The sequence below is a fragment of the Candoia aspera genome, chromosome 10 (genome assembly GCF_035149785.1).
Source record: "Candoia aspera isolate rCanAsp1 chromosome 10, rCanAsp1.hap2, whole genome shotgun sequence".
Classification (NCBI taxonomy): Eukaryota; Metazoa; Chordata; class Lepidosauria; order Squamata; family Boidae; genus Candoia; species Candoia aspera.
In genome coordinates this window covers 18,612,743-18,630,338 of record NC_086162.1, presented here as the reverse complement: position 1 = coordinate 18,630,338, position 17,596 = coordinate 18,612,743, and the positions used below count along the sequence as shown (strand labels likewise).

The 17,596-nt window shown below is 43.0% G+C and overlaps 1 protein-coding gene across 1 annotated transcript; it reads right to left on the bottom strand.

Annotated features, from left to right (window-relative positions):
• Positions 1 to 11,042: 11,042 nt before the first annotated feature.
• LOC134503135 (free fatty acid receptor 2-like) lies at positions 11,043 to 12,815 on the bottom strand. The gene has a single exon (XM_063311783.1). The coding sequence runs from the start codon at positions 12,813 to 12,815 to the stop codon at positions 11,796 to 11,798; it is 1,020 nt and encodes a 339-aa protein (XP_063167853.1). The 3' UTR covers positions 11,043 to 11,795.
• Between the last annotated feature and the right edge of the window lie 4,781 nt (positions 12,816 to 17,596).

The following is a 17,596-nucleotide window of genomic DNA, read 5'->3' as shown; positions in this document are numbered from 1 at the left end:
CGGTCCCAGGGAGGGGCTAGGAAAGGAGGGGCGGGGATCGCGGGGAGACAGGATGGCTTGGCGAGCAGGATGCGCTGGGGCTAGGGTTTTTCTTCGCTCATTTCATCCTTTCACTTCACTTCACTTCACTTCACTTCATTTCATTTCATTTCATTTCATTATTTCATTTCATTTCATTTCGCCGGGTGCCCACGCCGCTCTTCCCGCATTTCTTCGGAATTCCTGCCTTCGGATTTGGGTTAGTGCGAACGGCCGAGATTGCAGCCCTGGGAGCGCAAGCGAGGCACGCGTGCTACGCTTCTCGGGAACAGGGCGCCGCCTGGGACTCAACTGGGAGTTGCCTGCGAGTTAGCAAACAAGCCGTCGGAATGCCGGGGGCTGGGGCAGGGTGGGGTGTCAGATGGAAGCCGAAAGTGTGCGGGAGGTGGGGCGGGGGCGGCGGAGCAGGCATTCAGGTTCAGGAGCGAGCAAAATGAATAACCAAAGCAGGGGAGTATGGACAGATCAGCCCGTGAGAATTCAAAAGGGGAGGCTTTCCCCTTGCAGCCTTGGGGACAAACGATCCCTGTTGAATTTCTGCCTGTCAGGGAGCCGAGCCGAAGCAATTCACGACAAAGAGTCATTCCACTTAAACGTCACTGGTGGCGTTTCCCATCCATGCGTTTTCTTGGCTGCGCTACCAAGGCGGTTTGCTACTGCCACCTTTCAGGTTTTTTTCTCTTTTCCCCATTGAGCTTGCTGTTCTGACATTCCCTAGTGGTCTCCCTCCCACTTACTGATCAGTCAGATCCATCCTGCTTATCTTTGGAGCCCAGACAGACATCAGCCAGTTGCTGCTTCCTGTGGAGACGGTTCAGGCAAGTCACCGGTGGGCAAATGTATGACTTTCCAGAGGCTGTTGCGCTACAACTCCCAGCCGTCCTGGCTAGCATGGCCGATAATGAATGATGCTGCCTTCATAATGATCCTTTGGGATTGAAGAGTACAATGCCTTATTTACCATTCTGGAATAAAGCGCTGTGTCCGTGCACCCTCCCCATGCTGAAGTTCTCAGTGGCACCATGCTTACTTGGTGTGAGAGTTCGTTCTCTCACAGCCAGTGAAAAACACCATGACAGCAGAGCTGAGCATTGCGCAAACCAGGGACAGCGGGAAGCCGACCCTCTCTTGCTAAACTGGGGGCTAGACAGCCATGCGCACGGGGCAGGCAAGAGAAAGGCCAAAACACTGATTCTGGCAGCAGGGTTCGCTCTTTGTTTCATTTCTGCAGTGGCCAGAATTCTTTCAGGATGGCTACCTAACCATCCTTCAGCTAAGAATTAATTTCAAGTTCTTGGACTCTTGTGAGTTTATTCACTTCGTTCCAGTCCTGCCTGCCAGACAAAGCTGGGCATCCTGGAAAATGAGTTCCACTGGAGTTGGGCAGCTCATCAATGTATACAAATAAATAAATAAGTTTGGATCAGAAGGGTGTGCATGTCGAATTTCCACGCCTGCCAATTCCTGATGGCTCGGCTAATGCTGGCCCAGTCCTGCGCATTACACCTGAAGAGGTTACCAAAGCTATCAGTGGCATGAAGAATTTGAAAGCCCCTGGCCCAGACAAGCTACCAGCAGATGTCTGGAAGTTGAAAGAACTTCATGGCACAGCAGCTGGCTGGCTGACAAACTCCTTCAATGCCATTGTGGACTCTGGCCATGTGCCTGATGTGCACTGACACGCACTGGGCCATGAGTGTCGCAGTTCCCCTCTTCGAGAACAAAGGCGACCCAGCAGACTGCTCCAACTACTGACCAATCCACCTCCTGTTGCACACAATGGACATTTTTTGAGCGCATGCTCAACCATAGTTGAAATCAGTATCAACCAGCGTGGTTTTGTCAAAGGCTAGAGTACCTCCAAGGCCATTTTTGCAGCTCACGTGTTCATGGAGAAGCATAGAGAAAAGAAGAAGTCATTGCACCTGGCTTTCCTGACCTAGAAAAAGCTTTTGACCGTGTTCCGCATCAGCTGATACGGTACATGCTACATGACCATGGTGTGCCTGATAAAACAGGTCCAGGTGCTTTATGTTCATACCACAGCCAAGTATTATGTGCTGCCGGCCTTTCTGGCAGCTTTCCTGTGAAAGTTGGTGTGCGCCAAGGCTTGGCATTATTGCCACTGCTGTTCATTCTCATCATGGATACCATCACGCAAGACCTGCATCACAGTGCCCCCAGGGCCTTGCTCGACGCAGATGATGTCCCACAGCTACTGCCAGGGGAGAACTGCAATGCAGTGTCCAGACATGGAATGATCATCTTAGCCAATTTGATTTGCACCTCAGCATCAAGAAGACTGAGTATCTAGAACAGTGTTTCTCAACCTTGGCCATTTTAAGAAGTGTGGACTTCAACTCCCAGAATTCCCCAGCTGGTATGCTAGCTAGGGAATCCTGGGAGGTGAAGTCCTCACTTCTTAAAGAGGCCAAGGTTGAGAAACACTGATCTAGAGACTAGCCTGAGCACCTCCACCATCCAGGTTAGCGGTGAAGATCTAGTGAAGATAAACTCCTGTTACTTAGGATCCTATCTTCAAAGTGATGGTGGCATTAATGAGGTAGTGTGCATGAGGGTGAATGCAACATGGCTGCAGTGGAAGGAGATCACTGGAGTGCTCTGCGATAAGTGTATGCCAATTCACCTAAAATTGAAAGTGTACAAAATGATGGTCTGCCCAGTAGCACTGTATGGCACTGAATGCTGAGCATCCTTTACCTGCCATGGAGATGCACATGCTCCATTGGTCATTAGGCATTTCCCTTCTTGACCATGTCAGCAATGATACAGTCCAGCAGCAGATGGGCTTTGCACCAAATAACAGAGAAAATATGGGGAAAATGCCTACAGTGGTACGGCCATGTTCTATGAGCAGCACCCCACACCGTCGCCTGTACCGCCTACCACTTTAACATCAATGGCAAATGCCCCTGTAGAAGACCAAAGTAAAGGTGGCAGGACACAATTAAGACAAACATGAAAATCATCCAGTTGGACCCAGTTGCTGCATTTGATCATGTGAAATGGTGTTTGTTGATTCAAAAAGTGGACCCTGCACCTGTGGGAAAATGCTAGGATGAAGAAGGAGGATCAGAAGAATGTGCATTGACCCTGCAGACATTTGTGCATGGAGACCCAGCTTGGTATAGTGTTAAAGGCACTGGAGTAGGAACAGGGAGCCCTGAGTTCTAGTCCTGCCTTAGGCATGAAAAATCAGCTGGGTGACTTTGGACCAGTCACTCTCAACCCTAGGAAGACTGGACTTTCAAACTCTTGCCCAAAAACCTGCATGCACCTGTCCATGTAGGCACCAGGAGTCAAGATTTCCTCAAAGGACCATTAAACACATACACACACACACATGGGAGGCCTTAAGGACACACCCACAATCAGATTGAGACAGTGGGTGAGCAACGTCTGTTGGCTTGAGCGTTCTACCAGGCTTGGTGCAGCAGTAGACATGGGGTGCTCAGGCTGGCCATCAAACTGAACGAAAAGGAGGGAAAAGGGGAAAAGGAGAACTTTTTGCATGACATGAGGATTCCTTGTTGTTATACTGTGCTCAGCCTCTTTTGGAAATCACCCCATCAACTTAAGTGACCATGCTATAGAAATTTGCTCCCCTCCTCTAAAAAAGCTTTATGGGCTTGAGTATGCCATTGGGTTCACCAAGTTAAATAACAGGGCTAACCCTAATTTTTGTTTATCTTCAACTCTTGAACAAAACATTCCATTAATCTGTCTGACTTTGGTGCCCTGCTTCGGTGTGTTGGATTAACTTGGTAGTATGTGTCCTAACAAGCAGGAACCACGCTGAGACGAGGGATCGGTCTCTAGTGTTTTATTACTGCTACATTAGACAGAAAATCCTAACAAACTGAAGAAGCATGAGAAAACCCAGACAGATAAACCCCAAAAGTCAAGGCAGGTCTGTTCTGTGTCTCTTTGAATGGCTGCTCAAATTCTTTCTACTACGCATGCATTTTCCCCCCTGGATAGGGGCCCCCTCCTGCTCACCATCAGTGCTCATGACAGTATGCTTGTTATACAGCCTCGTGTGGCACAGAGTGTTGGCAGCAGTACTGCAGCCGAAACTCTCCCCACAACCCGAGTTCAATCCCAGTGGAAGCTGGATTCTCGGGTGGCCGGCTCAGGTCGACTCAGCCTTCCATCCTTCCGAGGTTGGTAAAGTGAACACCCAGCTTGCTGGGGAAGATGACGACTGGGGAAGGCAATGGCAAACAAACCCCACTCTATAGTCTGCCAAGAAAACGTCACAAAAGCAGCATCCCCCCAAAGGGTCAGACATGACTTGGTGCTTGCACAGGGGACCTTTCACCTTTCACACAGTATGCTTGTTGGCCAGAGCTAGCTAGAGATTCTAGATGTTGCTGTGAACCCACCTGAGGTTCACCAAATTGGGGGAGGTGAATCTTATATGGAGTTATCTTAGATTTTCTTGGCTTTGCTCTGAAGCTGCTCAGGGTCTACAAATAAAGAGCTGATTGACAGTCCTTTTTGACAACTGACTGCTTCCTGAAGTTGATCCCTGATGCATTATGGGCAATCAGGCCAAGATAATTTTGCAAATAATTGGATTCTTTATTACACACCCTGCCTGTCCATTTCAAAAGCATCATTAGTTTCCTAACAAACATGCTGGGAAGGGGGTAAGACCACAGATAGCTAGGATAGAATGGTTCACACAACATAACATAACTTAACGTAAGTACCAAATTAACCCACTTCTGGATTTGCAGAATTCATTGAATCATAAAACTTAACCAAAGAAGCTGGGTTCACAAAACATACTAAGGCTGTCAAAACAAAACAGAGAAAGAAAGAAGGCAAAAAGCAAGCAAAAAAAAAATCAGAGCTAAAGCTAACAGAGCTTCACATGATATGAAAACACAACCAATAGGTTTTCGTTTTGTTTGTACTATAACTGACTTGGTTAAGTTCGTTGAATGAACCCAACAAGTTGCAAGGATGTTGAATGGATGGACTGATTGCATTGCATTGGGGGGGAATCCTTTAATGTAATTAGAAGAGTGCAGAGGGAAAAGACATACAAATATTGACTAAGGAGCAGCTGTGTGGGTGACAGATCCAGTTCAGCAGGAGAAAGAATTTATGAGTATAAGGGAGCTGCATAAAGCAATGAATCTTTTGCCGTCTTCCAGGTGGTGCTAATTTGGCTACAAAAAGCCATCCTCATCGCTAGACGAGGTTGCTAGGCTGTCATCTGCAGATGATGCTGATAACTTTAAATGCTCTTAAGGTGTTGAAATTGCCAGTAATTTGGTATTTTACTGGATAGTAAAACCAAGCTCTGGGAAGTAAGTTGCAGACATATCCAGCTAGGAGGTAGGAAATGAGACAGCTAATGGAGAGAAAGATTTCTGCAACCATTACTTCCCCCCCCCCCACCCCATCAGTTCCTTCAATTTAAGAAAAAGAAATTGCTTTCAAAGGAAGAAGGGTTTTGGGTGAAGTTCTCCTGAATAGATGGCGGTATGCATGAATATTCTGTCTTTCACTGCATATCCCTCTCTGCAGTGGTCTACAGTGCCCCTGGCTTCCCATGTTTCCGTTAAAGACCAACAGCAGATAGATAGAGATAGATAGAGATAGATAGAGATATAGATAGATAAAAATTTCTATCACCGCCCATCTCCTCTCGAACAGGGGGACTGGAATATGGAAGATATGGAAGAGTCCTCTTCTCACTGGGCTTTTTTACACTAAGAAAGGAGGCATGAACAAATAGAATGGGAGATGTCAGGGTTAGAAAAAAAAATGACACAAATGCAGCAATATCAGCTGTAGAGTAGCATGCTTTCCTCCTCCCCCAATAAGGAAGTCAGCTGAGAAACTCCAAGAGATTTTCTCAAACAACCTGGAAATAAAGGGGGGTGGGGGGACAGAAGACTTTTGGTGGTGTTAGAAACTATATATCTGTATCTATATCTAGATATAATTTTTATTAAAGAGATTTTTAACAAGATAAAAACAATACGATTTGTAGAAAAGAAATAGAGAAAATAGAGAAAAATAGTGAATAGGTAAGAAAGAAAAAAGGAAAAAGGAAATGAATAGAATAGAATTCTGATCTTCTTAACAGCAGTTATAAATGCATTTATACTTTGCCCTCTCTCTCTAAGGTTACAACATAATTTCCTTCTTTCCATAGTCTACCTTTTCTAATCATCAAACCCATAAACCAGAAGTTCATTTTCTTCTTTTTTCAGCAAAAAATCCATAAGGGGTTTTCAGATACTAATAAATGCGGTTAATGTCCTTTCTCTAATCCAACAAGTCAATTTTGCCACCTCTGCTAATTCTGTCCTCTTCACTAGCCATTTCTCCGTTGTGGGTATTTCAGAGTCTTTCCATTTTTGTACATATAATATTGTAGCAGTTATCATATACAAAAACAATGTTCCATATCTCTTTTCTAATTATCTGTCCATTAGACCCAACAAGAAAAATTCTGGTTTCAGTTCAATGTTGATCTTCAAATTTTTTGGTATCACTGTATATTTGAACCTAAAGACAGCATTTTTGAAAAGAAAATGCAAGTTCCCAAGTGATTTCAAACCAACATTAAATAAATACACAACCCACCCATTCTTTAGAAAATGTACTAAAGTGACCTTTCTTCACTGGGATTTTCACCAGCATTAAGTGTTTATTTACAGTTAACCAATGATATTGGAAAACTATAACCACCATATTTTTAAATCCATTGTCCGGTCATTTGTATTTTGTTCTTTTTTCATGTTTCTTTCTTATGCCTGACTCTATATTTTCTTTCAAATGTCTAATAAAAAACAAAGAAAAAGAAAATAAGCGTTAAGCCTATTTTGAGGGGGGGGAAATGACATTTTGGGATTTTTGAAAAATACATGGAAGTGACATTATTGATGATTGGGCCATAAATTTCAGTGAATTTCCTGGTTTCCATGCTATCTTTTTCTTTAAAAGTGGGAGGTACAACTTGTAGCCCATGTGTACTTTGACTGTGGTTACTGGGTTTCTCAAAGCATCACTGTCAAATTACAGTTGTTAATGTGATGGAAAGGAAGAATGCTTCAATGAATGTAGAAGTAAAATCTCCAAGTTAAACTCATCTGGCAGTGACTTCATAGACAGCTCCATGTTGTTTTCTTAGTGCAATTAAAGTGGTTACCATGGTCTTCTTCTGGGATGTCCTTTGGTTGTCCCACTTTGCTCAGCTTAGCTTAGCAAAGACAAAGCTTTAACTAGGAGGATAGGAGGAATTTTAATCAGGTAACTTAGAGACTAACAAGGCAGCAGGAGACGACGGCACCCCAGCTGAACTGTTCAAAATCTTGCAAGATGATGCTGTCAAGGTAATGCATGCTATATGCCAGCAAATTTGGAAAACACAAGAATGGCCATCAGAGTGGAAAAAATCAACTTATATCCCCATACCAAAAAAGGGGAACACTAAAGAATGTTCAAACTATCAAACAGTGGCACTCATTTCACATGCCAGTAAGGTAATGCTCAAGATCCTGCAAGGTAGACTTCAGCAGTTCATGGAGCGAGAATTGCCAGATGTACAAGCTGGGTTTAGAAAAGGCAGAGGAACTAGAGACCAAATTGCCAATATCCGATGGATAATGGAAAAAGCCAGGGAGTTTCAGAAAAACATCTATTTCTGTTTTATTGACTATTCTAAAGCCTTTGACTGTGTGGACCATAACAAATTGTGGCAAGTTCTTAGTGGTATGGGGATATCAAGTCATCTTGTATGCCTCCTGAAGAATCTGTATAACGACCAGGTAGCGACAGTAAGAACAGACCACGGAACAACGGACTGGTTTAAGATTGGGAAAGGAGTACAGCAGGGCTGTATACTTTCACCCTACCTATTCAACTTGTATGCAGAACACATCATGAAACATGCTGGGCTTGAGGAATCCAAGGCTGGAGTTAAAATCTCTGGAAGAAACATTAACAATCTCAGATATGCAGATGAGACCACTTTGATGGCTGAAAGCAAAGAGGAACTGAGGAGCCTTATGATGAAGGTGAAAGAAGAAAGTGCAAAAGCTGGCTTGCAGCTAAACCTCAAAAAAAACAAGATTATGGCAACCAGCTTGATTGATAACTGGCAAATAGAGGGAGAAAATGTAGAAGCAGTGAAAAACTTTGTATTCCTAGGTGCAAAGATTACTGCAGATGCTGACTGCAGTCAGGAAATCAGAAGACACCTAATCCTTGGGAGAAGAGCAATGACAAATCTCGATCAAATAGTTAAGAGCAGAGACATCACACTGACAACAAAGGCCCGCATAGTTAAAGCAATGGTGTTCCCCGTAGTAACATATGGCTGCGAGAGCTGGACCATAAGGAAGGCTGAGAGAAGGAAGATCGATGCTTTTGAACTGTGGTGTTGGAGGAAAATTCTGAGAGTGCCTTGGACTGCAAGAAGATCAAACCAGTCCATCCTCCAGGAAATTAAGCCAGACTGCTCACTTGAGGGAACGATATTAAAGGCCAAACCGAAATACTTTGGCCACATAATGAGAAGACAGGACACCCTGGAGAAGATGCTGATGCTCGGGAGAGTGGAAGGCAAAAGGAAGAGGGGCCGACCAAGGGCAAGGTGGATGGATGATATTCTAGAGGTGACGGACTCGTCCCTGGGGGAGCTGGGGGTGTTGATGACCGACAGGAAGCTCTGGCGTGGGCTGGTCCATGAAGTCACGAAGAGTCGGAAGCAACTAAACGAATAAACAACAAACTTAGAGACTGAGATCAATTTAATCAGGTAACTTAGAGGGACGTGGTGGCGCTGCGGGTTAAACCGCTGAGCTGCTGAGCTTGCTGATCAGAAGGTCGGCGGTTTGAATCCGCGTGACGGGGTGAGTGCCCGTTGCTAGTCCCAGCTCCTGCCATCCTAGCAGTTCGAAAACAAGCAAATGTCAGTAGATTAATAGGTACCACTTTGGCAGGCAGGTAACGGCATTCTGTTTAGTCATGCCGGCCACATGACCACGGAAGTGTCTACGGACAAACGCCGGCTCTTCGGCTTTGAAACAGAGATGAGCATCGCCCCCTAGAGTCGGACACAACTGGACTTAATGTCAAGGGAAACCTTCACCTTTACCTTTAACTTGGAGACTGCTAGTAACTTTCTTGCCAATAATTTTTCAAATGCAACAATCTGGTTTTCTGCTGTTTTCATATGCTTCATTTCTATCATTGCTTTCAATCTATCATTCATATACCATTCTGTCATCTTTATTTTATAGCGATTTTTAAACTTTTTTTTAAAAAAAGCAACTTGTGTTTAGTTGTTCAGTCTGTGCTATTGTCAGATGCAGGGGCTGAAGGCCAGCAGCCTTAATTAACAACTAAAATTAGGTTACCTATAGCAAGAAGCTAGACCAGCCTTTCTTAGCCTTTTGACCCTGGAGGTACCCTTGAAATATGTTTCAGGCCTTGGGGAACCCCTGCACATTCAGGCTCAAAGATACGCCAGAAGTTACAAAATCATTATATTCGTTTCATGGGTAGGCCTGGATATAGGCATTAACCATGTTCTTAAACTAAAAATAAAGAATGAAACTTACCTCTTTACTGTGAAGTTGCCCAAACTTGAAATAATTTCTTAAATAAATTGTGATCGCCCAGGGAACCCCTAAGTGACCTCTCACAGAACCCTAGGGTGCCACGGAACCCTGGTTGAGAAACTCTGAGCTAGACCATCATTCCCTTGGTGGAAGGGAAAGGGCTCCCAAATGATTTCCAAGGAAAATCTTGCATGTTCAACTTCTGGCACACCCCCTGTGCCCAAGAAGTACACTGCTGTCTAACGACAGGACTTAGTCCTGTCATTTGTTCCTACTTCCAGATGAGGCTTTATTATGGGTAGGCAATGGCTTGTTCATGTTTTATAGAAGAATGGAGGACATCAATTAGCCTTAAGAAACCTGGGCTACTTTGCATTCTTGACAGACTCAGCATCTGTATTTAATGCTATTGAGTAATAAGAGCAAAATGTCCTGAGGGTAAATAATTTTTTGATGGGAAGATGACAGTGAAGTCAAGTTTCTAGAGGACTTCATGCCAAGGCTGAATAGCCATCGTCTGGCTTTAGTTCTGCTTTTTCAGCCCAGCAGTTGCACCTCAAAAGATGAAAAAGAATATATTTTAGAATGTTGCATACAAAGAAGAAGGATCTGTTTGGGGTAGTTATGTTTAAAAGTATCTCAGATACATGCCCTTTTTTGTATGGAAGTGGGGAAAGAAGAAGAATTTTTATACACATTCTGCATACTATGGAAAACTGCTTGTTAAACTCTGGGCAAGTTATAAATGACAGTAAAGGTAGATTTTCCTCCCTCTCTCTCTCTCTCTCTGTTGAATTTACAAAAAGAAAATTGAGGGTGCATTGCAATGTTGAAAAAAAACAGATTTAGACTACTGTACAAAACTGAACCATTACATTATAACAATGGATATTCAAGTCACCTTGTTTTAAGTGGAAAACAGGTTTAGCAAAGCAGTTTTAAATGTATGGGTAACTGCTGACTAAAAAATTATGCTTTACAGAGAGTTAGAAATGTGAAGTTTCCCCTGATGTAGCCTTGAAGCCAACATAGAACCCATATGTAATTCAAGGGCAATGGACTATTCTTTAACCAGCTTTTGTTACCTGGAAGAACTAACCCACAAAATATGGACAAACAGCCCATAATAAAAGCATTCTATCTGTTGTCATAGACTAAGCTCCGGAAATATGTGGAGTCCATAAATGTCACTGGCAGCAGGTGGCTATCATACTCGCCCTGGGACAAATTACCCAGTATAATTTGTTTAAGGCAGGCAGGATAAAGAAACCTCTATAAATGTTTCTGGGCTTAGAACAAGCAGCCCGTCATCATAAACAGTATGATATCAAATATTTGTTTGAGAATGTATTGAAACCTTGCAATAAAATATCTTCTGTATTAATTCTGCAGGAAAGACAATGGGTTGTGTATTGCCTTGTTTTGCTATGAAAATCTATTATCACATTAATTGCTTGGAAAATGTATGTTTGTGCAATATATCTGAAAGATAATGAGCCAACATTCAATTATAGTAAATGCCATATTCTTCATTGGCTCAGAAAATGGGTCTTTTGAGTTTCCCACTATACCTCTAAAAGCGAAGAGCCCAGCATTGTTAGTGAAATGGCTTGAGCCCTTTTCTGTGTGCTGCTGATCTTCTGAGTCAATCAGCTGGTCTGTAGAATATCTTAGATGCTTCTTGGGAGCTGTCAGTTATGTTGCCATGATCACTGTAACCAATGAAAGCCAAGCTGTTGAGATGCCAATGGTAAAACACAGGCCAATATTCCACTTGAGACCAATGGGACAATTGGTGGTTGAAATGGTTCTCCCAGGATGGAAGGCATTTCTCACCTGTTCTTTATCTGGCTGGTGGGAAAGGAAGTGCTTTAAACCATGTAAAGAGGCTACTTCCAAAGTCTGAACTGTACATCTTTGGCTCCAAGCCAAAATGCTTTATTTACTGCACTTATGGCTAAACATACAGAGTGTCCTCTCAGCTGTGAAAATACTCCATGCAGATCTTCCATGGGATGTAGGCTGAAATCTTGTGGAAACAATGAAGACCTCTAAAGCATAATCACAAAAGAGCCTTCATTTCCCCACATGGACCACTTCATTAATCCCCAAACTTGAAATATGTTCAGAGACTTTAGAGAAATATCAACCCCTTCCAATCCTTTCAGATGATACCTTTGCCAAGTTAGAAACAGATGACCTGTCAACCCCACTGTTCCCTACTTCAGCCCCATGGCAGGGCAAACAAATCTGATAACCACCAGGCATGAAGGCCTGAAGCTTGCAGCCAATGGTATTAAAGCAATCAATGTAAGTCCGTCGGACAGTGGAAGAGGAGAAATAGAAGATGATTGGATCCAAGGAGGCATTGAGGGTGCTTGGCAACAAAGAAAAGATTCTCCAAGAAGGACTCTGGTTTTGAATGAAGCCCACAATATGGGAGATGTTGTACGGAGCAAAGCAGATGGCAAAGTTAAGTAAAGTTACCAAAGCCAGGCCCACAGCCCGTTGCTTCCGGTTGGTGTGGATGTTAGGTAAGGAAGTCAAGATATGGATCAGGTAGATGTAGCAGAAGAGGGTGATCAGGAAAGGGAGGATAAAAAGTGTCACACAGAGTTCCAGCCGGACAGGGAGGAGTATGCGGAGCTGTTCAGGAGTGAACTCATCGTAGCATATGGAAATGTTAGATTGGGCAAGCTCTGTTTTGTTCATGGGTATTGCATATTGGACAAAATACACAACGCTGCACCGGGAACAAGCCATCAACCAAAAGAAGATGCTGGCAGCTATAGCGTAGGCTGGCCGACGTTTCATCTTGTACTTGATTGGATAAGCAACACCCAGGTAGCGCTCCACGCTGATAGCCATCAGGAATTGAGTGCTGTTGTAGATGCTGCTGAAATAGCAGAAGCCGGTGAGAGGGCAAAGTTCAAGTGGAAGAGGCCAGCTCATGTTGGAAGATGCCTCCAACATCTTAATGGGCAGGACGAGCAGAAGGATGATATCAGATATAGTCAGGTTGAGCAGAAAGATGTCGATAGGAGCTAGTTTCTTGCGTGCCTTGGCCAGGAATGAGTAGAGAGCCAGAAGGTTGGAGGGAAGACCAGTCACGAAGGTAAATATGTAGACAGCAAGGACAAAAGCACTGTATGCTAAAAGAGTCATCATTTGAATCTCTAGAAAAGAAACAACAGATTGGTATATAGGCAAAATGGAAGGTTTGTTGTAACTGTGGTGTATGCCCCCCCCCACACACACACATTACAGTTTATTTGCATCAGGAAATAAATGAGGAAAGTTGCTAGTTTGCCTGTTAGCAAAAGCACAGTAGAGGAGACTATGTTTTAGCAGATCAAAGTTGAGATAAGGTTAACATCAGTGGGGTTCAAATAACCTATGAGTTACGGTAGCACATGGTTCAGTGCGTTGTGGGAACTTAGTTATTGCTTAACCACCTTCGCCATAACAACACACTGACTTTTAGACCAGACCAAGTGAAACTGATATGATTTAAGTCAGTCCTGACTAATTTGCTCCCTGATTTCCCTGGCTGACTTAGCCAGGCAGCTGAATGGTCTCATTTTCAGGGCTTTCAGTACTCATTCCACCATGATCTAATCAAATGGCCCGACTTCACACAACATGCTAAACCATAAAAAAAAAAACCTAAGGACAGAATGTTGGGCAAATATAGAAGCTAGGTCTTTAACTGTCCTTGCTAAACATGTTATGTGAAAACCATCAATGGGTCCAGTCCAGTCTTTCGTATGACTAAGCCTGGATTTCACTTCCTTTTAAAACATACACACAAACCAAAAAAGTATGTCTGGAAAACAATATATAGTTTGTTTGTTTGTTTGTTTTAAAGAAAATGTGAACAAAAGAAGAAAGTTACATTAACATAGAGCAAAAAGTGTATAAGCGTTTGCAGGAGGGGAACAGTGCAGCAATGTCATGTTGCAAAGGTGTCATGATGCACCTTTTATCACTTTTGTGTCATTGTGATTAGGGATTAATGTCTATGAGAGTGCATGAGTTTATATGGACACAAGTTATGCTGAAAAAGACTCACACTGGATAAATTCCATCACAAAATACAACATCATTCTCTGGAAACTGATGATAAAATCTATGTATATTAGCTGACATTGTATGCAGATCTCCATAAGTTGTGATAAGTGGGAACAGAGATACAGCTGGCCCTGACCCTGTTGGCCTTCAGAAAATCGATGAAGACCTGGCTTTTCCACTAGACACTGGGGTCAGGATGTTCATAGATCTGGCATGGGTAGATGGTAGATAGATGCCAGTTTTATCAGAATCTCAGCATTGTATATTCTTTTAAACAAATAATACCTAATTGTGCATAATTTTTATCCTACATGTTTACATACTTTATATGGCCACCTATCTATCAGAAGGAAATCTGGACAGTGAAGAAAGTAACAACACAATGCAGTAAAATGACCATTTAAGAGGATATACAATGTTGAGGTTCTGATAAAACTGGCACACATCCACCATCCACCATATCATATCATCACAGGCCCTGTCCCTGTTTTCCCTCTCCCACTGCCAGAAACAGAAAGCAAAATGTGAGAGATCTACTCTATATGGTAACTTCCTAATATCTAATCTATATCCATATCCTTTAAGTTTCATCCCATTCATTCTAGTCTTCCCCTCTGGAGCAAGTGAGAATCCATCCAACCCTTCTACAATGTGTCAGCCCTTCAAATATTTGAAGACAGCTATCCTGTCCCCTCTCAACCTCTCTTCTGCCAGCTAAACGTACCTGCTATAGGTCTTTTCACCGTTCTTCATAGGATTTGGTTTCTATTCCTTTCACCATCCTGGTAGCTCTTCTCTGGACTTGCTCCAGTTTATCAGTTCCCTCAAGATCAATCAAACCAACAAAATTTCAATTCATTGTTCTGCTCTACGATATTTATATACACTATATATGGAGCCAGGTTATTTGAGGGGCCACCTTTTCTCAATCACATCTGCCCATCCCATCAGGTCCAGCAGGAAGGGCATGTTGCGGGTCCCGTCCACAAAGGGATGTCATCTGACGGGACCCAGGAGGAGAGCCTTTTCTGCCATGGCACCCACCCTCTGGAATATCATTCCCCCTGAGGTCAGACTGGCACTGATCTTGTTTTGGACTTCCAGAAGGGCCTGAAGACATGGCTTTGCCATCTCACCTGGGGATCTGGTAGTGGTGGTGTGGAGCCTGCAAAATGGCTGTACTGTTAGTGACTGATTGTGCTCTCTCACAGATTATGTTTTTCTTTTATTGTTTTAATAGCGTTTATATTGTTTTAATGTTTTTAATTATTCTTGCGGTTATTTGGGGGTTATTTTGTTCTATTGTTTTATGTTTTTAATTTTGTATGCTGCTCAGAGTCACATATGTGAAATTTTGGTGGGGGAGGGGTGCCTTCAAGTCAGTGTTGACAAGTCCCTGCACTTTTCTTGGCAAGATTTCAGAAGTGGCTTGCCATTGCGTTCTTCTTAGGACCGAGAGAGAGTGACTGGCCCAAAGTCACCCAGCTGGCTTTGCACCTAAGGCAGGACTAGAATTCATGGTCTCCTGGTTTCTAGCCTGGTGCCTTAACCACTACATCAAGCTGGCTCTCACATAAATTTACCAAATAAATAAATAAATTTTAATTAATATGCTATTAAATCCCTGGACATAACAACTAATCTGGGGGGAGGAGGAGATTCAGTTTATATCTGCAGAAATGCTACTGCTGTGGATTTAATATATAGGAACACCCTTCCGAGGTACTGAGGTAAGTTCACTATTTCTTCCATTTGAGAGGGTTGTGTCCCAGCCCATTAGTGGTGAAGCCTTGGCTGGAATGTAGATAGCTGCCCTGTATATTTATTTATCTCTATTTGTTTAGCTTTACTTCCTCATCAGTTATTTGGAAGTTATTTCTCTGCTTCTTATTGGAAGAAGCAGCAGGGAAAGGATAGAGAAGGGGGAAAAGGTCTGTACTGCGATATGAAAATGAGGGGCTAATCACGGGCAAAAGGACAAAGCAGAGCTATTCGCGGAATAAATGTAAAAGCAAGTGCGTTGGAAAATAGTAGTAAGGGAAGCAAGCAACTAGGTAATGGCTAAGGAACTGTGAGAAAGGACCTACAAATGACTTGTGTCCCCTGTCAGCACCCTATACTTTTAAAACCAAGGGCCTCTTTCAGAGCACTTAGAAATGGAGGGATCTGCTATTCGTGCCTGTTGTTATTGGGGATTTTGAACCATCTTTTCTATTTCTTATATGGCATGTGTGCCCTTACAATATCTATCTGTTTATTTGGCAGCAGTGATATGGTTAGAAATACAAGGATTTTCCATAAACCAAGTCAGATCCTGATCCATTAACTTCAGCGCTATTTCAGCTGATGGGTAGTAGCTGGGCAGGATTTCAGCCCTTCCTAGAATGCTCAGAGACCGAGTGTTGTATCTTATACATACAAAGCAATTATTATTTCATGCTGAGCTACAGTCTTGCTGTGATAGAGGTTGCATTGTTCACCACCACCACTCCTACCATCCAAATGGCTGAAATGATAGCTTTTATGGCTTGCAATTTATTTCTCCATTACGGCTTTATATCCCACCCTTCCCCCACTCTGTATGGTTTTGCACACTCTTTTATCCTTATAACAACTGGGTGAGTAAGCTTAGGTTGAGAAAGACTTGTCCAAAAAGCAAGTATAGGTAGTCCTCATTTAAGAACCATTAGTTTAGTGACAGTTCAGACTGATGATGGTGCTGAAAAAAACAACCTGTGGCCGGTCCTCACATTTATGACCGTCACAGCATCCCCGTGGTCACACGATCACAATCTGGGCACTTGGCAATCGGTTCACATTTATGACCAGTGCAGGATCCCGTGGACACATGATCGCCATTTTTTTACTTTTCCGGATGGCTTCTGGCAAGCAAAATCAATGGGGAACTGCATGATTTGCTTAATGACCATGTGATTTGCTTAAGACCCACAGTGATTTGCTTAATGACTTCCACAAAAAAGGTTGTAAAATCAGGTCAGATTTGCTTAATGACCAATTCACTTAGCAACTGAAATTCCAAGCCAAATTGTGGTCATTAAGCGAGGATTACCTGTAGCCCCTTTATGCCAATATCGTTAAATGTAATAGAGTCATGTTTTTGCCTAGAGAATTGGCAAGAAGAGTCTTGCAAATCACCCTATGTATGCATTGCAGAATATTTTTTTTTAATGTTCATGAACTGCTACAGCTGACCAGCATGCAGTACATCTTACTTCCTGGTGGAATGTCTAGGCACAAAACAGGAAAGGCAATGAAAAAAATTACCTTCTTGTTGCTAGAGGCAAACTCATTGAGTAGCTTTATTTACTTCAGAAAGAACATACAAGATTAGAATGGACTTGGTTGCACATCGTATGATTTAGTGTTATGGAGAAAAGTCCTTTATCTTGTGGTCTATATAAGTCAGCCAGTCTAGCTCTGCAGGCCGAAGCTCATCAGCCAGCTGTGGCTTGTTAAGCCAGCTTGGAATCTATGTCTGTGCAAGTTTGTGGATCTTGAGGATAGTGGACAATGTCCTATTTATTTGGACAACATGTTTGCATTCTTGGCATGAGTAGAAGAGAGAAATATTAAGATTATATCTGTCGTCCTCTTCCTGACCTCTGTATTCAAACCTTGGTTTCAACTAGTTTGAAATCCAGGCAGTTACTTGAAGAAGAAAAAAGGTCTCGCATGGAAGAAAATGAGAGGCACAGGGGACAGAGAAGACTCTTTGTGGGAGGGGTGGCAATATACTATCAGATGGTTAACCAAGGCAAATATTTAGAGACATGCTAGGCAGCAAATATTATTGCAAAGAACCTGCCTAGCTGGGAGACTGCCTTCTAATTTGGAGGCTAGCCAAGTTGTGTCCC